At 43.6% G+C, this 25,734-nt stretch overlaps 1 protein-coding gene across 2 annotated transcripts in view; it reads left to right on the forward strand.

The window, feature by feature from the left end:
* The first annotated feature begins 1,867 nt into the window (after window positions 1–1,867).
* KIAA1549L (KIAA1549 like) overlaps window positions 1,868–25,734 on the forward strand; it is a 315,219-nt gene continuing 291,352 nt past the window's right edge. For both annotated transcript variants that reach the window (XM_088843233.1, XM_088843234.1), the window contains exon 1: window positions 1,868–2,090. In XM_088843233.1, coding sequence (XP_088699359.1) covers window positions 1,868–2,090 — 223 coding nt within the window. The remainder of the gene's footprint in view (window positions 2,091–25,734) is intronic.

Genomic DNA, 25,734 nt, shown 5'->3' on the forward strand with positions numbered 1-25,734 from the left:
GGTCAGTCTAGTCAAAGCTATGTTTTTTCCAGTAGTCATGTATAGATGTGAGAGTTGGACTATAAAGAAAGCTGAGCGCAGAAGAATTGATGCTTTTGACCTTGGTGCTGGAGAAGACTCTTGAGGGTCCCTTGGACTGCAAGGAGATCAAAGCAATCAATCCTAAAGGAAATCAGTCCTGAATATTCACTGGGAGGACTGATGCTGAAGCTGAAACTTCAGTACTTTGGCCACCTGATGTGAAGAGCTGACTCATTTGAAAAGACCCTGATGCTGGGAAAGATTGAAGGCAGGAGGAGAAAGGGACAAAGAGGATGAGATGGTTGGATGGCATCACCAACTAGATGGACATGAGTTTGAGTAAGCTCCGGAAGTTGGCGTTGGATGGGGAGGCCTGAGGGTGCTGCAGTCCATGGGATCGCAAAGACACGGGCACCACTGAGCAGGCTGAACTGAACTGCCCCCTGTTCCTGTAATGCTCTTCTTGCCAAGCTTATTCCCTCACCTCCTTCAGGTCTTTGTGCAAATGTCAGCCTCTTGGTGAGCCCTCTGTCCCCCTCACTGGCTGACGTCTTGCCTACTACCTGTTTGTCTATTGCCGGTGTACTTCCACTAGAATGTCAGCTGTCAGGGGGCAGGGATTTTGCTGGCGGCTGTTGTCCTCAGTGTCTAGAACAGTGCCTGGCACATAGCAGGCAGTCAGGAAGAAACGTTTAATGAAGAGTTGGAGTTTCTTCACATCACGGACTGTGTTTCTGCTCACCAGTTAGATCTCCGGTGACTGTCTAATTGTCCTATTTTCAGGAAAGGACTTTTAGGAAGAGACTTTTCCCTGGTCTTTCCAATGCGCACGGCTTTGCACATAGTGTGGCTGCTATAAACATTTGCGACGCGTTTTAACCCAGCGTGTTGCAACTAGGCCACGGGCTCTTCAGTTCCTCGGAGGTAAAACAGGCATGCGGATGTCGAGGGCCCCTTGGAGAAGCAGTGAACAAATAGCACAAAGCGCGCCCCCCCCCTTCTAAAGGACTTTTCAAAACCCAGGCTGAAGAGCTTTCTGACCTCTTCGGCACGTTAACCACAACTATTTACGCCCCCCACCCCATCCTCTTTTCGGTCCGGAGGACCTCTCCTGCGGATCTCCCCTTCTCTGGCCGAAGGATAGGGAAGAAAAGAAGCCCACCCCGCCACCGCCCTAGTGCGGCCATCCGCGGGCCTGAACTGCCGCGAGGGGTCCTCCTCCCCAGCCCGGAACCCGGCGGGGCGCGCGAGTGCGGGGGGCGCGCGGTGGCTCCGCGCGGGGATGCGCGCGCGCGCCTGCCTCGCCTGCTCGGGTGGCTACGTGCTTTCTTTGTCAATGAGGCGCCGCTCTGAGCTGCAGTAACACTCTCGGCCCGGGAGCCGGAGCCGGAGCCGGAGCTCGAGCCCGAGCCCCAGCGAGCGAGCGAGGAGAGCCGGGCGGAGAGGCAGCAGCCGGAGGGAGGGTCCCGGGCGCGCCCAGCAGCCGCCGGCCCCCGCGGCTCGCAGCCTCACCCACTCAGTCTGCGGAAGCCCTCCCGGGGGTGGGGGCTCCGGGCGGCGCCCGTTCCACCCTCGCTGCCCGGCGCGCGGAGACAGGCGCTGTGGGAATTCCGCCCGGCCCGCTGCCGCCGCGGCTCCATGCGGCCCCGGTCGCTGCACGGGTGAAGCCGCGGCTCCGCGGAGCCCGCTCCGGGCACGGCAGCACGAGCCAGCGAGTCGCGCCTCCCGGCGCCCCCGCCCTCCGGCGCCCGGGCCGGAGATGCCCGGTGAGGACCGGGGTGCCAAAGGCTGGGCTCCCCGGAGCGGTGCGGAGCGAGGCAGCGGCCTGGATGTGTGAAGCGTCCCCATGGCTCGGCAGGAGGCGAAGCCCCAGGGCCCTAGGGAAGGTGGGCCGGCGGCGCGGGGGCGCAGGGGCCGGCTCCGAGCGCGCGGGCTCAACCGGGCCGCCGGGAGAGCTGCGCGCATCCCGGGCGTGAGGGGCTCGCGTGCCGCGTCCCAGGATGCGCCGCCGCTGCTGCTGGGACTCCTGCTGCTGGCGGCCCTCCCCGAGCACTGCCTGGCCGACCAGGGTAAGCACTTGGCGGCTGCTTTGCGCCCGCGGAGGTTTCTGGAGGAGCGGGACGGCCCATCCAGGCCGGTACCTGATCGGGTGGCGGTGGATGGGGAGATCTTTGCAGCCCCGGCGCTAGGATTTTCCCCGCCCTTTGCTGCTGCAACAGCAGGCGAACTGTCAGAAATCTGTCTCCCAGGAAGGCAGGCATTGTTGGGCCGGGAAGTAAAAAGAAGTGCATTCGCGTCTTCCTTCTGGACAAGTTGCAGATCCTTCCTCGTGGTCCCACAGGCACGCTTCATTTAGATAAAGACACGCTGTGTTTAGGACACCTGAAAAGGGATGTGTTTTAGTAGGACACATTTCAGGGTTGGGACGTCCACTATGACTTGGGCTCTCTGGGGTGGCCACTGTGTTTTGACTGCATGGAATGGCCCAGAGAGTTTTAGGCAATTCCCATGTCGGTGTTTTCCTCTCTGTTTGACAGGAGACTCCTTTACTAATAATTTCATCTTGCAAAGGGTTCGAGTATATAATTCACTGTTTGCAGGAACGTTAGTTAAAAGTAACCACACTTGACTCTGACTTCCAAGAATCCTCGGGAAATAAATTTCTGTAATTTCTTGGACTGTTTTGAAAAATCTGTTAACTGTTTAGGGGAGATTATTCTGCTGCTGCTGCTGCTGCTAAGTCACTTCAGTCGTGTCCGACTCTGTGTGACCCCATAGACGGAAGCCCACCAGGCTCTCCCTGGGATTCTCCAGGCAAGAACACTGGAGTGGGTTGCCATTTCCTTCTCCAATGTGTGAAAGTGAAGTCGCTCAGTCGTGTCCGACCCTTAGCGACCCCAAAGACTGCAGCCTACCAGGCTGCTCCATCCATGGGATTTTCTAGGCAAGAGTACTGGAGTGGCTTGCCATTGCCTTCTCCGATTATTCTGCTAATGTTCTTCAAAACTTACTCTGCTGTCAGCAATTGCCTTTGAAATAAGAATGATTACTATAGCACTTGTAAAGGGCAGGCTTTTGTGATAAAATTCTGGGCCCTTGGTACATTTCATTTATCAAGGAATATAGCCTTCGTTTCAGCCAGTATGACCCTGTAGTTCTGTAATTTTTAGCAGCGATTAATGAGGACTGTTTTTTATCCCCCGTGTGCCCCATCCCCCAAGTTAAATTAAATCTCCTTATTATGAAGGAGCTCACACAGTTTTAGGTTTCAGGTTAAAAATATTTCCTGTCTACAGCTTAATTCAAAGCCCATTTTCCTTTGATTCACTTAAAGGGGTCACTGACATGAGGTGTCTCTGTGCAAGTTGCTGTCCAGGAATTGTTTGTTGTGATTATAGTGGTTAGAAAGTTTAGTAATCTTTGGCTGTGTGCCCAAGACCTGGGAAAAGCTTCTGAAGAACCTCAGTCCCCAGTTTTTACGCCTCTCGCAGTTTTCAATGATGTGTATTTGGTATAATGATTAAAAGGTAAGTTCTGAGTCAGACGCATGTAAATACCTTAGTATTCATTGGATCAGAAACATGCTTTGAGTTTTTATTTTAAATGAATCAAATTTTTAATAGTTTTGAGAACAGTTTATGATATGTCAGCTTTTGGATGTTCTTCATTTGAGTGCAGATATCAAAAACTGTTCAACCATTTGTAATATTTGAAATTTAGACTTTTATGTATTGATCCTATTTGCCCTGATATGTCAGATGATTTCCTTTGATCAGTTTGGAATTTCTGATCTCTGTTCTGACCTTGTACATTGCCCCTTCTGAACCTCTGTGACTTTTCTTGGCTATTCTTTCAGACTGCCAGAGCCTGACTTAGGGAACTTCGGATCTGTATCTTTCAGCTTTAGCCTGGGAATCCTTTTCCTTTATTCTCATAGTGTGGTGATCCTGGGGATCACTGGGAAGGATGCTTTGATTTAAATGAAGGTAAAAATCAGTAAGGGCTTCTCAGGTGGTTCAGTGGTAAAGAATCCTCCTGCCAGTGCAGGAGACATGAGTTCAATCCCGGGATTGGGAAGATCCCCTGGAGAAGGAAATGGCAACTCACTCCAGTATTCTTGCCTGGGAAATCCCATGGACAAAGGAGCCTGGTGGGCTACAGTCCATGGGTTCCCAAAGAGAGTCAGACAGGACTTAGCAACTAAACAACAACAACAAAAATCAGTAAAGTTGATGCTGTTCCCCATAGTTCTGTTTTCTCATTGGAGTGACTCGTCGCTTCATCTGTGTTTTCTGAGTGTCCTTTCTGCTGTCACCCTTGATGACCAGTTCCTCGTGGTCCAGCTTACCTGTGGATCCAAAGTCTACTCCCGGGCTCCAGGGTTTTCTGTGTTTGCCGCTCATTCAACGTCAGGACTTGTTTCTCTCTCAGTGGAGGAGTTAAGCATTGGGCTCCCTGTTTTGCCTCCTGCTTGCTTTCCTTTGTTTTCTCATTTCTACCTGAGGAGCTTTACTGTAGGGTGAGTGAGTCTTGGACCCAAGACAGGGAATCCCGTGGGATTTGTGGAGGACGTAGTGTCAGGAGGGAGGCAGGAGAGCCAGTGACAGGTGCCTGAGACCTTCCACTTTCAACAGACTCCCTGGTTTTGAACTTTTCCTGAGGTGCAGCTGTGGCTTGGTGCTGTCACTGCAGAGTGGCCCTGAGGCTGAGTTGCCTGAGAAGTCAAACCCATGATACTTGGATCCTCCTGAGGGTGCTAGCTTGCTGCAGTCATGCTATTTGCGTGGTTGCTGCACCTTGTTTCTAAGCAAGGCTAAGCCAGACCTTTGTCTTGGTTGACAAGTGGGTAAAAATAGATCTGCTTCTGGACAATGCTACAGGCCCTTTGTGTCCTGGAGCCCCTGCAGTGTGTTCCAGCCCATCTCCACCCACTCTGCCCCAAAGTCTTTTGCTTTAATATTCCTGAGAAATTGGGGTACCGTCTCAAGACTGTTGTCTGGAGTTTCTTCTCTCTGACTTCCTTGCCTAACTTCTGTCCCCAGGGAACCCTTGCTCCCAGGCAGTGACTTCTGTTTTGCCTGTGGGAGGCTGGGGTGGGAAAGATGGTTCTTTATAGCAGCGACCTCTGACACCTCCCCATTCTCTTTTGCCCTCCAGTACTCTAGGAAGATTGGTAAAGTTCAAATTTGACCCCCCGATCTTCTTAACTGCTGGTCTTCCATTGAACTGATGTTAGTAAACATTTCCTGTGTGTCTTTTAGGTGCAGGTACTGTGGTCATTCCTTTACCTGACTTCTCTGGGCCTTAGTTCTCTTGTCTATAAAATGGGGGTAATAATAGCTCCAATCTCACTGGGTTGTTGTGAAGATTCAAATGAGTTAATAGAGCAGAAGTATTTAACATAGTGTTTGGTGCACAGTAAATGCTCAGTGAGTGCCAGCTATTCTTGTAAAACAGCAGAAAGCGACTGAATATTCGCTCTGTCCAGGTGCTGCGCTGGGGCCGGGGATGCAGACGTGAATAAGGGTAATACCGTTTGTGGACGTCCCTCTTGAGCAGGGTGATACAGGTCCTTGAACCGTGATACGGTGTGGTCAGAGCTGATGAAATGAAGGCACGTTAATTCTGAAAGGCTGGGAGCTTTGGAGAATGAGTAGATGTTGACAGAGTTGATGATGGTGTTTCAGGCAGAGGAGAAGTGTTCTTTGTGACCAGAGCACAGGATGCTATGGGGAGGAATACCCTGGACTCTCTTCCTGCCCTGGAGCCTTCCCAAGTCCCCCTCACAGGCATTCCACCCTCCTGCCCCTCACCTGAAGGGTCCTCTACTTCTTCCACCAGCTTATGAGTTCCTGATTTATCTCTGTTTCCCTCTGGCCTGTTACAGTGTACGGCACAGACTAGGCACTTATGGAAGTTTGAGCATTCTTTCACTCCTATTCCCTCAGTTTGGCTGATTCTGTTAAATGTTAGAATAATTATCTCATTTAAGTAATCCACAGCAAGTTGGGAATGGCTGCTTTATTCAGGGAATGTATTTGCATTTCGAAAGAAGGGTTTGCTGATACCAGGGAATCTCTAATTGAGTGCAGTACATGGGGGATAATTTTGACCTCAGTTCAGTTCAGTTCAGTCGCTCAGTCGTGTCCGACTCTCCGTGATCCCATGAATCACAGCACGCCAGGCCTCCCTGTCCATCACCAACTCCCGGAGTTCACTCAAACTCATGTCCACAGAGTCGGTGATGCCATCCAGCCATCTCATTCTCTGTCGTCCCCTTCTCCTCCTGCCCCCAACCTTTCCTAGCATCAGAGTCTTTTCCAGTGAGTCAACTCGTCACATGAGGTGGCCAAAGTATTGCAGTTTCAGCTTTAGCATCATTCCCTCCAATGAACACCCAGGATTGATCTCCTTTAGAATGGACTGGTTGGATCTCCTTGCAGGCCAAGGGACTCTCAAGAGTCTTCTCCAGCACCACAGTTCAAAAACATCAATTCTTCGGCAGTCAGCTTTCTTCACAGTCCAACTCTCACATCCATACATGACCACGGGAAAAACCATAGCCTTGACTAGACGGACCTTTGTTGGCAAAGTAATGTCTCTGCTTTTTAATATACTATCAAGGTTGGTCATAACTTTCCTTCCAAGGAGCAAGGGTATTTTAATTTCATGGCTGCAATTTGACCTAGGAGGTCTTTTTTGCCCCTCTCCAACCTTTTGCACATCATCAGCTTGGAGTCCCATTTGAAACAAGTGCAACAGTTCATTCATTCATTCAGTGTATCTCGAGTGCCTCAGCTTTCTGAGGTTACAATAATGAATGAAATCAAACTCCCATTCTCATGGCAATTAGGAAGTAGCCCAGTGCTTTCCAGATTTTACTGTGCATTTGAATCACTTGAAGATCCTGTTGCAGCTTCTGACGCAGTAGGTCTGGGATAAGGCTTATGTGCTGTGCTTAGTTGCTCAGTCGTATCTGACTCTTTGTGACCCCATGGACTGTAGCCTGCCAGGCTCTTCCAACCAGGGGATTTTTCAGGCAAGAGTACTGGAGTGGGTTGACATTTCATCCTCCAGGAGATCTTCCTGATTCAGGAATTAAACCCGCATCTCCTGTGTCTTCTGCATTGCGGGCGGATTCTTTACCTTCTGAGCCATCAGGGAAGCCTGGTTCTGCATTTCTAACAAGCACCAAGTTGATATTGATGCTGATGATTTGTTGAGCCCACCGAAGGCCACAAATGCATATAAACAAATAAATGTAGGTTGGATGGTGGTAAGAAAAATAAACGAGGGTAAGAGGATAATAAGAGCTTAATGCCTACATGCGTGTGTGCCCTCACGCATGTGCTCAGTTACCCAGAGTGATGAGGGAAGGCCCCATGATGAGGTGACGTTTGAGAAGATACCTAAAAGTGAATATCTGGGAGAAGATATTCAGGTGGCTGCAAAGGCCTTGAGGAGAGATTCTCCTCAAGGCAGGGAAGAGCAGGGAGGCCACATGGAATTGAGTGAATAGGGAGAGGGTGGTAAGAAATGCTGTTGAAGGGGAAATGTTTAACGTGCCAGATCACGTAAAACATTTTGGCAAAGTAAAGACTTTGTACTTTACTTTGGATGCGATTAAGCAAGGGATGAGATAGTCTGACTCAGTTTTAGAAAAAAAATCCCTGGCTATTTTGGGGACAAAAGACTTTAAGGTCAAGGGTGGAAATGGGGAGACCAGGTAGGCTGGCTTAGACAGTGGGGAGAAGTGGTTAAATTTTGGACAGATTAAAAAAAATACTTTGATCATTCTGAATGGCTTGTGAGATCTTAGTTCCCCGCCTAGGGATTGAACCTGCACCCCTTACAGGGGAAGCTTGGAGTCTTAACCACTGGACTGCCAATGAAGTCCTGACATCTTTTGAAGATGGAGCTGATAAAATTTTCTCATGGATTAGAGGTGGAGTGGGAAAGAAAGCGAGGAACCAATATGGCTCCAGGGTTTTTGGCTCAAGCAACTGAGAGGGTGAAGTTGCCTTTGAGATGGGGAAGGTTACAGGAGGCTTAGGTTTGAGATAGTAAATAAAGAGTTGGGTTTGGGTATGTTAAGCTTGAAATATTTATTAAACATCCAAGGAAGATGACAAATAGCTCGTTGAACAAAGCAGTCTGGAATTCCAGGCAGATATAGGGTCCAGAGATATATATTTGGGAGCCATCAGTATGGAACTAAGTAAGGAAGTATAGAGAGGGGGGAGATGTCAGCAATGAGCCTTAGGACACTTCAGCATTTAGGGATTCAGGGAGAAGGGGGCACCAACCAGAGAGGCTGAAGATGGCTAAATAGGGACAGCAGTGGATGTTGGGCTTGGAGATGTGGAGGTGTTTGTTGGCCCTGAGAGCGGAGGGGACAAAAGTCTTCCTGCAACAGGTTCAAGAAAGAAAGGCAGAATTGGAGTACAGTTGCTCTATAGTGTTGTGTTAGTTTCTGCTCTACAACAGTGTGCATCAGCTCTGTGCATACATATATCTCCTCCCTCTTGAACCTCCCTCCCACCCTCGCATCCCACCCCTCGAGGTCATCACAGATCACCGGACTTAGCTCCCTGTGCAGTACAGTGGCTTCCGACTAGCTAGCTGTTTCACCCACGACAGTCTGTGTATGTCAGTGCCACTCTCTCAGTTCATCCCACCCGATCTTTCTCTCCTCTGTGTTCGCAAGTCAGTTCTAAAAAATAAAAAGTCATTCAGTATACACTTCATATCTTTGGTTTTGCTGAACTTCAAATTTTGGTAAGTATCGTTTCATTAAGTCCACATAATTGTTCAGCATTGATGTTTGCAAAGATGCATTAGTATACAGACATTCTCTCAATAATTAAACAATAACAAAATTTAAAGAAAAGGAAACGAAGAAGGGAAATCAGACAGTGAAAAAGAACTCTTTTAATCTTTTCTATAAAGAAAGGCAGAGTCATTGGGGAGGTGGGTCAAAAGAGGGTTTAGTTAGGATATAATTACATTATACTTGTACTTTTTTCACTTTTTAGACAATCCAATAAAATATATTTGGACTTTTTCACTCTCAGTGTTAATTATTAGTGCTTCAAGGATACTTGTACCCCAAACTTGCCTCCCCTTTCTCCCCCATTTCACAATGTAAAGAAGAAGATTTGAGGACCAATGAGTCTATGCCTTTAATATTGACATCAAACAGAAGTCAAGTGTCCCTTCCCTGCTCCGTACTCTTCCTAAAGATGAACATCACTTTGGAAACTGAGATACAGAAATCCTTCCAAGAGAACCTCTCAGAAGCCTACTTATTGCACATCTTAAATTACTCGAATGTGATCTGAGAATATTCAGAATGAATGTGCATGCTTCCTTTTTCATTTTCATCAGCCTTCCAGCCTGTATTGTGGTTTTCTTTCTTTTCTTCCTCCTCTTCTTTTTTTTTAAACAAACAACAACTCCACTCTTCTCCAGACAAAAATGAATAGTTGGAATGACCCTAAAACATTTTCGTTGCTTGACAACACATTACAGGGGATTTCTAAACACACAGAGGGACACATTATTCTAGATCACGGGATGGCTGCCTTGGATGATGGCTCCCTGTGGGGACTCCAGGACCAAAGGATCAGCTAGCAACTGGGGTATTAGAAATGTCAGTTATTGTCACTGATGGGATGGTGACATGTGAGTCACATTGAGTTGGTGATATTTATCAAGCACCAGGCATATGCCGTGTCAAACTCTTCCCTAAATACTGGAGGTCGAGTGGAGACCAAGCTAGACCTGGCCCCTACCCTGTAGCCCAGGACAAGAAACCCTTACTTAGTGGATGGAGTGGCAGATGGGTAAAGTACCTCTATGAGTGGGTCAGGGGAAAGGGTATGGCAAGACAGAAAGTACCTGCCTTGTTCAAAGAGGTTGTCTTTGACCAGCTGCAATGAGGCTCAGGGTTCCAGAGTTCTAACTTCTGGAGAAAAGCTGGATTTTTATTTCAACTCTTGTTTTCAAATATCACCAACAAGTTCGGAGTTTTGAAATGTCATGCTGTACAGAAAGCATGCCCATGAGCCACCACTCTTCGTTTTTAAAGTCAAGTTTAATTAAGGTGTAATTTACATACAGTAAAATTCACCCTTTTTAGATGTTCTGCATGGTGGGTTTTGACAGAAACATACACTCATGGATCTACAACCACAATCCAGTTATAGGCCATTTCTGTATTCTCCAAAAATTCTCTCCTGTTCCTTGGCAATTTTCTCCCCACCCCACACCCCCCATTCCTATTAGGCAGATCTATTCTCTGTATGTATAATTTTGCCTTTAACTGAGAGTCATATTAATGGAATCATACATATAGTGTTTTGTGTCTGGCTTCTCTCATTGAATATAATACTCCTCATTGCACCTCTGGTCCTATCCTTTTTATAGTCATGTAGTATTTCACTGTACCACAACTGGCTATCCATTCACCAGATGATAGACATTTGAGTATTGTTTCCAGTTTGGGGCATAAAAGTCTTTGTGTGGGTAGTTTTCACTCTTTTGGGTAAATATCTAGGAGTGAGGTTTCTGGCCATGTGTGAGGTATGTGTTTACCCTTATAAGAAATTGCCAAATCGTTCCCCAAAGTGACTGTATAATTTTGTATTCCTATCTATGTGAGTTTTCGTTGATCCTCTGCATCTTTACTAGCACTCGATTTTAACTTTTTAAAAATTCAAATTTCAGCTATTCCAATAGTTTTCTAGTGGTACCTCATGATAATTTTAGTTTGAACTTCTCTAATTACTAATGATGTTATTGTTGCATATCTTTACATCTTTTACATGCCATTCATATAACTACTTTGAAGCACCTGTTGAAGTCTTTTGCCTATTTAAAAAAATCAATTGTGTGTTTTAAGTCCTTTATCAGATACAGGTTTTTGCAAATATTTTCTTCCAGTCTGTGTGGTTTTTCTTTTCATTTTATCAACAGTGTTTTCCAAATAACAGAAGTTTTAAATTTTGAATAGTTCCAGTTTATCAACTTTTAAATTTAAGGTTTGGGTTTTTTTTGTGTGCTAAGGGTCGGACACGACTGAGCGACTTCACTTTCACTTTTCACCTTCACACATTGGAGAAGGAAATGGCAACCCACTCCAGTGTTCTTGCCTGGGGAATCCCAGGGACGGGGGAGCCTGGTGGGCTTCCGTCTATGGGGTCACACAGAGTCGGACACGACTGAAGTGACTTAGCAGCAGCAGCAGCAGTATAGAAGTATTTGCCTAACCCAAGTTTACAAACATTCATGATTTCTTCTAGAAGTTTTATGGTTTTCAGTCTATGGTCTGTTTCATATTAATTTTTATATATGGTGCAAGGAAAGAGTTGAGGTTAATGTTTTATTCATATGGATGTTTTATTGTTCCAGCACCATTTATTGAAAAGATTATCCTTGCTCCATTGAATTGCCTTGGTACCATATGTTGTGGGTTTATTTCTGGATTCTAGTCTGTTCCACTGATCTATACTTGTCTATTTATTCCAATACAACACTATCTTGATTTCTGTAGCTCAGAGTTTCTTAACCTTGGCACTATTGACATTTTGGGTTGGATAATTCTTTGATGTGGGGACTTTCCTGTGCAGTGTAGGATATTTGCAGCTTTGCTGGTCTCTGATAGCTACCCCCACCCTCCACCTCAGTGTGACAACCAAAATGTTTTCAGTTCAGTTCAGTTACTCAGTCGTGTCCGACGTTGCAACCCCATGAACCGCAGGGCCTCCCTGTCCATCACCAACTCCTGGAGTCTACCCAAACTCATGTCCGTGAGTCGGTGATGCCATCCAACCTTCTCATCCTCTATCGTCCCTTTCTCGTCCTGCCCTCAATCTTTCCCAGCATCAGGGTCTTTTCAAATGAGTCAGCTCTTCACATCAGGTGGCCAAAGTATTGGAGTTTCAGCTTCAACATCAGTCCTTCCAACAAACACCTAGGACTGATCCTCTTTAGGATGGACTGGTTGGATCTCCTTGCAGTCCAAGGGACTCTCAAGAGTCTTATCCAACACCACGGTTCAAAAGCATCAATTCTTAGGCACTCAGCTTTCTTTATAGTCCAATTCTCACATCCATACATGACTACTGGAAAAACCATAGCCTTGACTAGACAGACCTTTGTTGACAAAGTAATGTCTCTTCTTTTTAATTTCATGGCTACAGTCACCATCTGCAGTGATTTTGGAGCCCCCCCAAATAAAGTCTGTCACTGTTTCCACTGTTTCCCCATCTATTTGCCATGAAGTGATGGGACCAGATGCCATGATCTTAGTTTTCTGAATGTTGAGCTTCAAGACAACTTTTTCACTTTCATCAGGAGGCTTTTTAGTTCCTCTTCGCTTTCTGCCATAAGGGTGGTGTCATCTGCATATCTGAGGTTATTGATATGTCTCCCAGCAATCTTGATTCCAGCTTGTGCTTCCTCCAGCCCAGCGTTCTTCATGATGTACTCTGCATATAAGTTAAATAAGTGGGGTGACAATATACAGCCTTGACGTATTCCTTTTCCTATTTGGAACCGGTCTGTTGTACCATGTCCAGTTCTAACTGTTGCTTTCTGACCTGCATACAGGTTTCTCAAGAGGCAGGTCAGGTGGTCTGGTATTCCCATCTCTTTCAGAATGTTCCACAGTTTATTGTGATCCACACAGTCAAAAGGTTTGGCATAGTCAATACAGCAGAAATAGATGTTTTTCTGGAACTCTCTTGCTTTCTCCATGATCCAGCGGATGTTGGCAATTTGATCTCTGTTTCCTCTGCCTTTTCTAAAACCAGCTTGAACATCTGGAAGTTCATGGTTCACATATTGCTGAAGCCTGGCTTGGAGAATTTTGAACATTTCAGACATTGCTAAATGTCCCTTTCAGGGTAAAATTTCCCCTCATTGAGTTCTACTGCTCAGGCTTTGTGATAAGCCTTGAAATTAGGTAGTATGAATTGTCTAACTTTCTTCATTTTCAAAATCTTTTTGGATGTTCTAGGGTTTATGCGTTTCTATATAGATTTTAGTATCTTCTTGTCAATCTCCATAAAAAAGAGTTTGCATGAAGTTTGATTGGGATTTCACTGAATATAGATCAACTGGAGAAGATTGATAGCAAAACAATATTGAATTTTTTGATCCATGAATGTCTCCCTCTTTTTATTTAGGTATTCTTTCTTTCATCAGTGTTTTATAGCTTTCAGCATATGCATATTGTATAGGTATTTCATGTTTTTCAATGCTTTGGTAAATAATATTTTAAAATTTCTTTGTTAGTATATAGAAATATGATTTTAAAATATTAATCTTGTGGGACTTCCTTGGCAGGCCAGTGATTAGGACTCTGCACTCTCACTCATAAGAGCCTAGGTTCCATTCCTGGTCAGGGAACTCAGATCCCACAAACTGTGCAGCGTGGCCAAAGAAAAAAAAAATTAATCTTATATCACGTGACCCTTCTAAACTCACTTTAGTTCCAGTAGCTTTTTGCAGACTCTTTGAGATTTTTCTAAATACAAAATCATGTTATCTATGAATAGGTAGTCTTATTTCCTTCTATCAAATCTATGTGACTTTTATTTCTTTTTCTTGCTTTATTGCACTTGCTAGAATGTCAAGTACATTGTTGAATAGGAATGGGGAGAGTGGACATCCTTGCACTGATCTCAGTCTTGGAGGGAAAACATTCACTCTTTCACTACTATGGTATTAACTGTAGTTTGTTTTTTGTTTTTTCTTGTAGAGGCCCTTTATCAGGTTGAGGAAGCTTACTTCTATTCCTAGTTTGCTATGAATTTTTTTTATCATGAATGAATATTAAATTCTGTCAAGTTTTTTCTCTCTTGAAATCACCACAAAGTTTTTCTTTTTTAGCCTGTTTTTCTTTTTAGTCTGATTTTAGGATATTGAACCAATCTTGCATTCCTGGGAGAAACTCCAGCTTAGTCATGATGTTTGTTCCAGTTGGGTCTAATTTTCTAATCTTTTCATTAAGACTTGTTAAAGCATTATGTTCTTGAAGGATACTGGTCTGTAGCTTTGTTTTTCTGAAATGTTTGTCTGGTTTTGGAATAAGGATAATGCTGTTATATAAAATAGTAGGGAAGTGTTTTCTGTTCTTTTTTATAAAAGTGTTTGTGTAGAGTTAGTATTATTTTTCTCTTTAGGCCTATGATCTTAAAAATGGGAAGATCCCTCAAGGATTTCTTTAGTAAAATAAAAAGGATCAGGTATCTCTAGTATATTTGCTCATTCTCAGGGCTGCCAGTGGACACTTAGACATTAGGACAGAGTTTGGTTTCAGGTCTAGAATGATCTGAGTGAGGGGAAATTGTGTTGAATGAGTTCAGGAAATGGGTCACCCTTAGTTGATTGTTTGCTGTTTATCAAGTCACTTTTTGGGGCCTTAGTTATCCCATCTGTGAACAAAAGCCTCAGGATCTTCACTTCTTCCTTCATTCCCTTGCTGTGTATTCATGAGCCCTAAGCAGATGTTTTTGTGGGTTAGACCAATTCATTTCTTACCTCTTCCTACATTAGTGGCAAACCCAGGCAAGGACTCTCATTCTAAAAAGGGAAGAGATTTCCCATGGTTTTCTGTCATGGTTCCAACCTGAAGCCCAGACAAATGTTGGCTTATCTTTAATCTTCATTGGCTTCTAAAAATTCTAAGAATAATACATCCAGTACTTTATTAAATTCAAGTAATGCACAGAATATGCAGCAAAATGAAAAAGGCCCTGGTGGCTCAATTGCTATTTGCTAGAGTTCTGTTGTTAAGCAAGTATAATAGGGCCTTCCAATCTTTTTCATACAAAAATCTATATACATATTCTCACATAATTTTTCTAAGATATAAAGGGTATAATATTTACCTTTCTCTTTTCATTTACCATTGTATTGTTGCCCTCTTTCCATATGAAAGAGTAAATCTTGTCGTAAGAGAATTTGAACTTCTCCCTGGAAAAGGCAATGGCAAGCCACTCCAATACTCTTGCCTAGAAAATCCCATGGATGGAGGAGCCTGGTAGGCTGCAGTCCGTGGGGTCGCTAAGCGTCGGACACAACTGATGACTTCACTTTCACTTTTCACTTTCACACATTGGCGAAGGAAATGGCAACCCACTCCAGTGTTCTTGCCTGGAGAATCCCAGGGACGGGGGAGCCTGGTGGGCTTCCGTCTATGGGGTCACACAGAGTCGGACACAACTGAAGTGACTTAGCAGCAGCAGCTGAAATACAGAAAAGCCTTTATTATAAAAAGGTAACAAATGTAAAACCATTGGATTCAAACCTTCAGAGTTAAAATATCATCCTTAGACCATTCTTCCTGTTTTCTCTATTCTTTGACTTCCTTCCCTGGAAAATATTTCCTCACATGTTTAAGAAAAATCATGGGCCCTTTTAAACACCAAATAGAACAGGGATAAATGTTGTATATAAACCAACTAATGCAGATGTAAGTAGGGCCAAGGAGCTGCCTCAAGCTTTAGCCCAAGGTCATTGCTGCACCTGCCATCTGTCTACTCAGGCGAGACTTTGCCTAATGCATCCTAACCACAAAAGGGGAATTTAATTTTGATTTATATATGTTAAATCTATTCTTAGCTTGAAAGAAAACCTCCTGACGTCAGAAACACAAAATGACTTTGGTATTTATGCAGTGCCAGTAAATAGGAAGGTCTAGGATATTTCTCACTTTACTCTTTCAACATGAAATATGGAATTAAGTGCTAGAATGGAACCAGGGCTCCCGGACCGACCCCTCTACTTCTGTCCCTGGTAATGAATGCTGCTCCTCTGTCACCTGTCTTTTATTTACTAAACGCCAAGAGTGAACCAAGGGAGCCTGAAGAAGAATGTGCCTGAGAAGAAAATGTGTTGAAATTAATAGTACAGCTTCTAAGTCCTTATTGAAAAGAGCTGAGCCAAAATATCTCTACACTTACAGATGGCATTATCAATTATGAGTCTTTGTTTTGAAAAGAATAGGAGGACCTGGGTTATGAGCATTTTTGGAATATAATTAAACTGGATTGAAGTATATTAAAAAATCACTGCCATAGAGCTATCTTTGGCAGTTTCCTCTTATTATCTTATTAATGCTGGAGGTGAACACATGAATCAACCTGGTGAAACCCAGGGAAACTAAACCCTTTTTCCCCAGTGGTATGGAGTATGAGTTCTTGCTCTAGTCCAGCAATATAATGACATTTGAAATGAGGGTTTTCCCACTGTTATGGTTAATGTGATATATTTACTTTTCCCTATGGGGATACTTGTCCTCCGAGTTTGGTAGAGCACTTCACAGTTGTAGAAGTTTTCATTGTCTTGTTTGAATCTCATACCACTCCTAGGAGGGGGTTGAGAAAGTAATTGGCTACAAGTCACACAGTGGTCCTGGGATTTTTACATTATTCTATGATTCAAGGAACAGATTTCCTACTACTCAACTAAAACTAGCTCAAGTAGGGGGCCCCAGGCCACAGGGAAATCTCATGTGACAGATTTGGAATGGCAATGAAATATAATGGGGCCACATAGACAATATAACTAGTTGATAGAAATTATAGCTAACATTTTTGACCATTTACTCCTGTATCAACTCATTTGATTTTCACAACAGCCCTGTGACATAGGTTCTGACTCCCAGGTTTCGGGTGTGGGAACCGAGGCAAAGAGCAGTTTAACAGTAATGTATTCAGTTGTCACACAGGTAAGTGTCGAGGCTGGGATTTGAATCCATTCAGTTTGATTCCACAGCTCTCAGTCCACTTTTTATGGTGCCTTTCATGACACTGAAAGGCTGAGGTTACTGGATTTGTGTCTCACGGACCAGGCGGTCTCCTGTCTGTCTTTTCCTGCAGGCTGGGTCTGTCCATCTGCCTCTTTCTGCAGACTGGCTTTCTCTGCTTACCTGTAGCTTCTGGTTTCTCCTGTAAGAAGAGGGCCTTGCTTGCTGTGGTGCTCACCGCAGCCAGAGTTGGCAGGGCTTTTCCATTTATGTGTCCACCCTCCAATCTCAGTCCCAGTCCTAGATTTCCCAAGAGGGAGCATCAGGCTGTCATAGTCTGGCCAAAAAAGTAAGGATTTGACCCCTCATCTGATCAGCAGAGGCCAGAGGTGAAGGGGCACATGGTTTAAAAATGCCTTCCTAGGCTGACCCCTCCTTCGGCTGTAGCCATGGGTAGAGTGCAGTTTTAAATGAGGTGGTATGGATCGGGCAGACTTCCCCAAATATGTCTCCACCCTCATCACAGTAAAAACAAGCTCATGTGCTCATTTTGTGAAAAATGACGACGACCAGTAGCCTGATTTATAGACTTGGCCAATTTCCATGGTATAAATACTGTCACCGTGGCTGATTTTAAGCTACCGATGTGACAATGGAATTGGGAAGAGATGCACACGTTTGGCTGAGCACCAAGATGATCCTATTCATCTTCCGACTGGATGCAGGGCCACTTACACACTAAGTGCAGGATGTCTCCAAGGAGTTTAAAGTCTAGGCTAACCAAGTAGGTGGGCTTATAATTATGTAAAAGGGAAGAAGAGTTCAAGGAAGAGAGGGTGGAAGTTAGATTTGGCTCACGCAGCTTAAAATAGCTTGTTGTCCTAAGTGTGCCATCCTATGGGCAGGTGGAGATGCTTTCTAAAAAAAATGCAACTTCCTTTGCCTGTAGTACCTCACTTGTGACATGTAATTAACCCTTTCACTGATTTTAAGATGCCAGACCTCATTTTCTTGGAGGGGCATTGGCCTAGGTTGTTTTTTTTTTTTTTAATGTATTTTACTTTTGGGCTGTGCTGGGTCTTCGTTGCTGTGCCTGGGCTTTCTCTATTTGTAGCGAGTGGGATTGCTCTCTAGTTGCGGTGCTTGGGCTTCATGGTGGTGGCTTCTCGTTCTGGAGCGTGGGCTCTAGAGCACAGGCTTAGTTGCCCCACACCTTGTGGGATTCTCCTGAACCAGGGATTGAACACGTGTCCCCTGCATTGGCAGGCGGAATCCCAACCACTGGACCACCAAGGAAGTCCCAATGGGATAGTTTTCCCTTGCTTCTCACAGTCAGCACTTCCCCCTCCTTTGCTGCTATCATTAAGGAACTTTCTTCCACCTTCCTAACCTAGAGATGCTGGGTCCATGCAGTGGCCTCTTAGACATTTTCAGCTGCACACACACTATTAGTTTTGATTGGAGGCTTTAATTTATGACCAAAAGGCCATTTCTCAGGTCATGTAATTATGCTAAAAGCCAAGACCGTCTGGTGACTACAACCCCTGAGAGCATGTCAAATGCCATCATGATTTCAAGGCCCGCCCTTGCACATCTGGAGAGGGGATTGGGAGCCTTGGCTTTGGTGCATTACTTACAATTCTTCCATCTTTCTGCCTGATGCGGCTCTGTTGTTAACCCTAACTGGCTCTCACAAAGGATGGTGGTGACCCTTGGGAAACGAGTCATGGGGTGTGGACAGCGTAGATCTCTCCTCAGACATGGAGTTCTAAGTGTCCTACTGATTGATAGAAGGTCAGCATCTTTACCTATAAAAATAGTACAATTAATTTATCCTTTTAATTTCCCTGGGGATGTAGCAAGGGAGAAATTTTACGAATCTCACTTCTTTTATGTCTCATTGGAGGTTTGCCCTAGTTTGTGGGTGTGTTGACTTCTGAATAAGAGGACAAACATTTATGAAACAGCTACTATTTGTTAGTTGCTTGATCAAAAGAGTTTTATAGAACTGAACCCTACAGTGACACTAAGAGATAGTTCCTGTCCATTTTGCTTGGAGAAAACTCAGACTGAGAAGACATTTATGAACCTGACTTGCCTAAGGGCACTGTTGCTTGGAAGTGTTGGGAATGGGATTTAAAACCAGATTTGACTACGATGTCAATATATTTTTAGCTTTACTCTGCAGGCCTCCCCCCTGCCTCCTGCCCTGCCCCATTTTATTAAATTTGCAAGCATACAAAAGAGTTGAAAGTACTGTACAGTGAACAGCCATGTACCTACCACTTAGATGGTACTATGAACATTTTGCTATATTTGCTTTATCATGTATATGTGTTTATTCTATCAGTCCCTCTATCAATTCATCTTATTTCTTGATGTGTTCAAAGTAAGTTGCAGACATTAGTACAGTTCAGCCCTAAATGTTTCAGCATGCATACCAGATTAGAGTTCATGTTTATGGTTCCTTTTTCTTGAGGTAAACTTTACATACAGAGAAATACAGAAATCCCAAGTCTTGACAAATGCACACCCCTGTGTAACCTAAATCCTTGTCAAGATATAGAACATGATCATCACCTCAGGAGGTAAGTCCCTTCTTGCCCTTCTCCAGACATACCTTTCCAGGAATCATGGTTTGATTTTTGCTTCCCTGGTGGCTCGGCTGGTAAAGAATCCACCTGCAGTGTGGGAGACCTGGGTTTGATCCCTGAGTTGGGAAGATCACCTGGAGAAGGGAAAGGCTACCCACTCCAGTATTCTGGCCTGGAGAATTCCATGGACTGTATAATATATGGGGTCACAAAGAGTCGGACATGACTGAGTGACTTTCACTTTGACTTTAGTTTCTATATCGTGCAGACTTAAATGATGTTGCCTGTTGTTTTCAGATTGACTTTTCCTTGTGTTATTAATCCAAGGCAGTATTTATTGAGGTATGTGGCAGGCACAGTGCTGGGTGCAGGGAGAACAGGAGGGGAGGAAAAAGACATTGGCTCACGTGGAGAGAGAGACGTTTATCACAGGAATAAGTATCCCATTACCAGCAGAGGTGAGAGCTGAAGTGGGAGCGCAGGGTGCTGGGGGAGGCTTGGTGAGTGAGGACAAAGGTCAGGGAAGGCTGGTCCAGTATTCTAGTGTGGCAACAACTGGCTAAGGTGGAGCAGTGGCAGCTCTTTAGGCAGTGAGGGGGCACCTGTCACAACCCCTACCTGTCCCACTTCAGTCATGTCTTGGCCGAGATGGATTTACTGTGGTGACAACCCAGCCTCCGAGTCTATAATGGCTTAAAGCCCTGGAGTTTTATTTCTCACTCACATAGAGGCCAACAAGTGCTGCTAGCTGGCCAGGAGCTCGCTACCACATGATGATTTCAAGGACCCGGGGTCCTGTCTTTGTAATCTCTCCATCGTCAATCTGTGGCTTCCAGGGCTGCTGTGTTTGTCTGCGTCCAGCACACAGAAGCTGAAAGAGAGTGGGGAACAGATCTGGAAGGGCTGTGCACCATCCTGCCCACTTTCCGTGGATTAGGGCTCAGCAGCTGGGCCGTGTCTGCCTGCAGAAAGAAGCCGGGAAACATGGGATGAACCCGAAAGAAAAGAGAACAGGTTTGATGAACAGCCAGCCAGTAATCTGATCCAACACATGTATTTTACCTGCATGGCCTCTTTAGGCATTTGAGTGTGCTTAAAACTGATTTAACAGCTAGGGGCTTTGGAGATAAGGAAACCTGGGTTCAAATCACTGTAACATCAGTTCCAGCAGGACGGGAGCTTAATCTGTTTTGGTCACTGCTGTGTACTCAGTGTCTGGTATACAGTAGGTGTTCAATAAGCTTTTGTTGAACTTATGTACAGAATTCTCAAAATTTGATAATAAGGAAATCAACAAACATAAAATGGGTAAAAGACCTGAATGTGCGTGTGTGCTCAGTTGCTCAGTTGTGTCTGACTCTTTGCAACCCCATGGACTGAAGCCCGCCAGGCTCCGCTGTCAATGGGATTTTCCAGGCAAGAATACTGGAGTGCGTTGCCATCTCCTTCTTCAGGAAATCTTCCTGACCCAGGGATTGAACGTGTGTCTCCTGAGTCTCCTGCTTTGGCAGGCAAATTCTTTACTGCCAAGCTACCTGGGAAGGCTTGAATATTCTTCACCAAAAAATAAATTAAAAGTAAGTACATGAAAAGATGCTCAACATCATTAGTCATTAGGGAAATGTAAATTATTACCACAAGATACCACTTCATACTAAAATATTGGGTAATATTTTGTAAAAATTTAAAATTACCAGTGCCAATTGCTGTTGAGGATTTGGAGCAGTCAAACTTGTATATTGCTGATCAGAATGAGATGTGTATAGCCATCTAAGAAATTATTTCTTTTAAAGTTAAATATACATTTACTGTTACTCAGCAATTCCACTCCCAGACATTTATCCTAATAATAATGAAATAAATGAAACTTATGTTCATGTAAAAATATGAATATTTATAACAGCGTTATTCATAATCACTCAATGTTAACAACCCAGATGTCCTTCATCATGTAAATTGATAAACAGACTATGATATATCCATATAGATGAATAGTATATAAATTTTTTGATAATAAAAAATATACCCCTTTGAAAACAAAACAAAAAAAACACCTTTGTTGGTTAGATGAATGAATTCCCCTTCTGTCCTGGGCAATGATAATAGCCACTATTTACTTAGTGCTTCTCATGTACTTCTGTTAATAGGCTGGGGATTGTCTCAGAAAAAAAGTGCTAAGATTTGGACATGGATGGTGGCCACAGGATTAGAAATAAGAGTAAATGTCTAAATTTCTTTTTCTCTTGTCTCCCACTTTCAGAATTTTTCTGAAAATGCTGGAGCTCCCTTTCATCTATATACTGATGAGGAAATTTAATGTATTTTCTTATTGGCTCACTGCTAGGATAAAAAAAAATGAGCTATTTTCAACCTCTGTAGTTTTGCAAGGCAGATGGTTGCTCCTTAAAGTGAGATTTTCCTTCCTGTGTGTAAAACAAATTCTGATTATATTGTACTCGTTTGTACTTCAGATGGACTGTGATAAGCTGTCTTTTGTTTGTCAAAAAAGTTTGTGTGGTTTTCAGAGTCATCCTGATGCCTTTCTGCAGAATACAGCATGGAGGCCAGAAGGTCTGAGAGTTTTCCTGTGGTTTGAGTTTTTGATCGTGGCACCTTTAAAGTAATTTTTTGTTGTTATTGTTGTGACTCATTTCTTTGAGGGTAGGTTTGAGGCTAACTGGAAGGAATTGATTGTATTTTTTTTCCATAGGAATACAATACTTTTTCCATATCTTATTACCCCTGGCACTGCACCTTTGCTAGTTATTATGGGACTATACAGGCTGAAGACCTCAGCTAGAGCAATTGAAGGTGGTAACCCAGCATTCTGGGCAGCAGGAGGTGTAACTACCTTTGTGTGAAGAATGCCCTATCCTGTGACCATCAAGGCATTAGAAACCCATCCCACTCATTGAAGGGAGCTGTTGATGGTTCAGCCGCTTAGCTTCAAGTCACTGTTTCCCCAGACTCTAGTCTTTTGTCAGAAAACTATCCATAAGAAGATGGAAGGATGAAATAAATGGAGATGTATAAGTGAGGTCACTCAGTTGTGTCCGACTTTTTGTGACCCCGTGGACTGTAGCCTACCAGGCTCCTTTGTCCATGGGATTTTCCAGGCAAGAGTACTGGAATGGGTTGCCATTTCCTTCTCTAGAGGATCTTCCCAACCTAGGGATTGAACCTGGGTCTCCCGCATTGTAGGCAGATGCTTTACCATCTGAGCCACCAGGGAAGTTGAGAGGTTGGAAGGATGAAATAAACAGAGAGGTATAAACACGTATAAACAAAAGAAATAGATTGTTAAGATACTGTGTTTACGGTAGGTCCTTGTTGGTTATCCATTTCAAATATAGCAGTGTGTAGCACAGGGAACTCTGGTCAATATTCTGTAACAACCTATTGTGAAAAGAATTTGGAAAAAATAGACACATGTATATGTAAAAGAGAATCACTTTGTTGTACACCTGAAACTGACACAACATGGTTAATCAACTGTACTGCAATATATTAGGTTGGTGTAAAAGTAATTGCAGATTTTGCAATGTTGAACTTTGCTGTTTGATATTGGAATACACTCTTAAATAAATGTGTTTATGTTATATATCATTTTAATGTACATTTTCTCACTTTATGATTTTTTTGCTAATGACATTACTTGCTGTTTATTTTATATTTATTTTAGACTATAGAAATGATGTTAGACAAAAAGCAAATTCAAGTAGTTTTTTAAATTCAAATTCAAAATGGGTTGTAAAGCAGTGGAGACAACTTGCAACATCAACAACTCATTTGGCCCAGGAACTGCTAATGAACATACAGTGCAGTGGTGGTTCAAGAAGTTTTGCAAAGGAGATGAAAGTCTTGAAGATGAGGATTGCAGTGGCTGGTCATTGGAAGTTGACATTAACTAATGAGAGCAATCATTGAAGCTGATCCTTTTCCAACTACACGAGAAGTTGCTGAAGAACTTAACGTTGATCATTCAGTATGGTCATTTGGCATCTGAAGTGAACTGGAAAGGTAAAAAACCTTGATAAGTGGGTGCCTTATGAGTTGACTGAAAATAAAAAAGTTGTCATTTTGGAGTGTCGTCTTTTCTTATTCTACGCAGCAACAAAATATTTCTTGATTAGATGTGATGTGCAAAGAAAGGTAGATTTTATATGACAACCGGTGACAACCAGCTCAGTGATTGGACCGAGAAGAAGCTCCAAAGCACTTCCCAAAGCCAAACTTGCACCAAAAAAGAGGTCATGGTCACTGTTTGGTGGTCTGCTGCCTGTCTAATCCACTACAGTTTTCTGAATCCCACCAGCAAAACCATTACATCTGAGAAGTATGCTCAGCAAATTGATGTGGTGCACTGAAAAGTGCAATGCCTGAAGCTGGCACTGGTCAACAGAAAGGGCCCAATTCTCCATGGCAACACCCAGCTGCACGTCACACAAACCCAACGCTTTAAAAGTTGAATGAATTGGGCTACAAAGTTTTGTCTCATCCGCCATATTCACCTGACTTCTTGTTAACCAACTGCCACTTCTTCAAGCATTTTGACAGCTTTTTGCAGGGAAAATGCTTCTACAACCAGCAGAAGGCAGAAGATGCTTTCCAAGAGTTCATCAAATCCAGAAGCATGGATTTTTCCACTACAGGAATAAACAAGCTTATTTCTCGTTGGCAAAAAAGTATTGATTGTAATGTTCCTATTTTGATTAATAAAGATGTATTTGAGCCAAGTTATCATGATTTAAAATTCATTCTGAAACTGCAATTATGTTTGCACCAACCTAATAAAAAGTTGAAAAAAAGATACTATATTTACAAGTACTGTGAGAAGAGAGGATTAATGTGAGAGAATTAATGTGGTGGAGTATCTGAGTTGGGTTAATCTGATGGAGGACCTTGAATGAATGTTGAAAGGAGGAGTTTGGGTGATTCCTAGTCCCGCTGGGCCCCTCAGGTGCGTGAGAGTGAACGAAGGGAACTCAGTTAAACGCACCCATTCTTTTGCTCTCTTTAACATATCGGTATTGCTCACTTTCTTTTTCCTTTAGAAAACTTCAAGTAATGAATTAACATTTGTTTTGAGGTCTTCTCCCTTTTCCTGAATTTCATCATGATTTCTTTAAAAGTTAAGAAACCTTTCCCTCCTATTTAAAAAATATATTGAAAGGCAATCTTAAAAGAAGACAGGAAAATTTGGAAAGGAGGAGAAATCACTCGTAAAGTCTCTCTGTTATTGCCTCAGTCACATAGGTTTTTATCTGGTTGGAACATAAAGTTCCAGTATGGTGGTGTGTTACTCATTAGTAACTGCCAGGCCCGCATCCTCTCTGCACCTGTGTTATTGGTCCACACTGCTTTTCACCAGTCTGTGGCAAGGTATGTACAGGCACTAAAAGTATAGAGGCTTGTATAGCGATTAGACATCGTTGGGACATCCAGGGGACTTGTGCCATAGAACAGGAAGTGGGCCAATTTGAGTGAAATTGAACCAATATGCTGAGACCCAGATGGCGTAAGCTGGAGAACCACAAATTGGTAGGGGATGGATTGGAAGGTCAAAACAAAGAAACAAAGAGCTAGTCTGCACTGTGGCTGTGGATAGCACTCTGCACTGCTTGCCGTTGTATTCTCATTCATTCTTCTTCCAATCACAGCCAAGGGAGAGGAAGAAGAAAAATTCGCCCATAATCCCAGCAGTCTGACACAGCTCTTCTTGGGATTGGTGTCTTTCCTTTCACCCTTTGTGTTTGTGTGTGCATGCCTTTTACAAATATAATTGTAACTTCAATCCATCATGGTTTCTACCTCTTTAGAATCAGGCTTCTAGTTGCCTTATTATGGGCAATTTTTGTTTATCTATAGTCTGAGTTAAACATTTAGTAATCAGTTTTGTCTCCTGTTACTTTTTTAAAAGAAATTTTCAGCTCGTTTAGCTCCAGTTAGTGTTTATAATATCCTGAGAGGTTTTTTTTTTTTTTTGGTGGGAGAAGGCGGGGAGGGGGCATTTTCTTCTAAATATTATTGATTTCTTGTCATGCAAAGAATTGCTAGAAAATAATTCAAATGTCTTTACCTTTCTAGTGTCCTATTCTCATCCATCCCAAGGGTATAGAAGATGCACTTTTTAACCTCTGTTAGTTTTCTCTGTTCAGGTGAGGCAAAATTCTCTCAAGTCACCAAGCTTACCTGGTGGTTGAGACTCCAGGTGGTGAGCCGGCCATCTGCTGAAATGGACATCACCTCCTACAAATAGGCATCTCCCATGGAGGAATGCCATCCAGAGGGCCATCATTCCGAATCCCCCTGGCTCCATCCACTGCCCACCGGCCATCTGTTTTCCCCCACCCCAGGGTTTAT

The sequence above is a fragment of the Moschus berezovskii genome, chromosome 14 (genome assembly GCF_049115385.1).
Source record: "Moschus berezovskii isolate FMDL1 chromosome 14, NW_MosBer_1.0, whole genome shotgun sequence".
NCBI lineage: Eukaryota > Metazoa > Chordata > Mammalia > Artiodactyla > Moschidae > Moschus > Moschus berezovskii.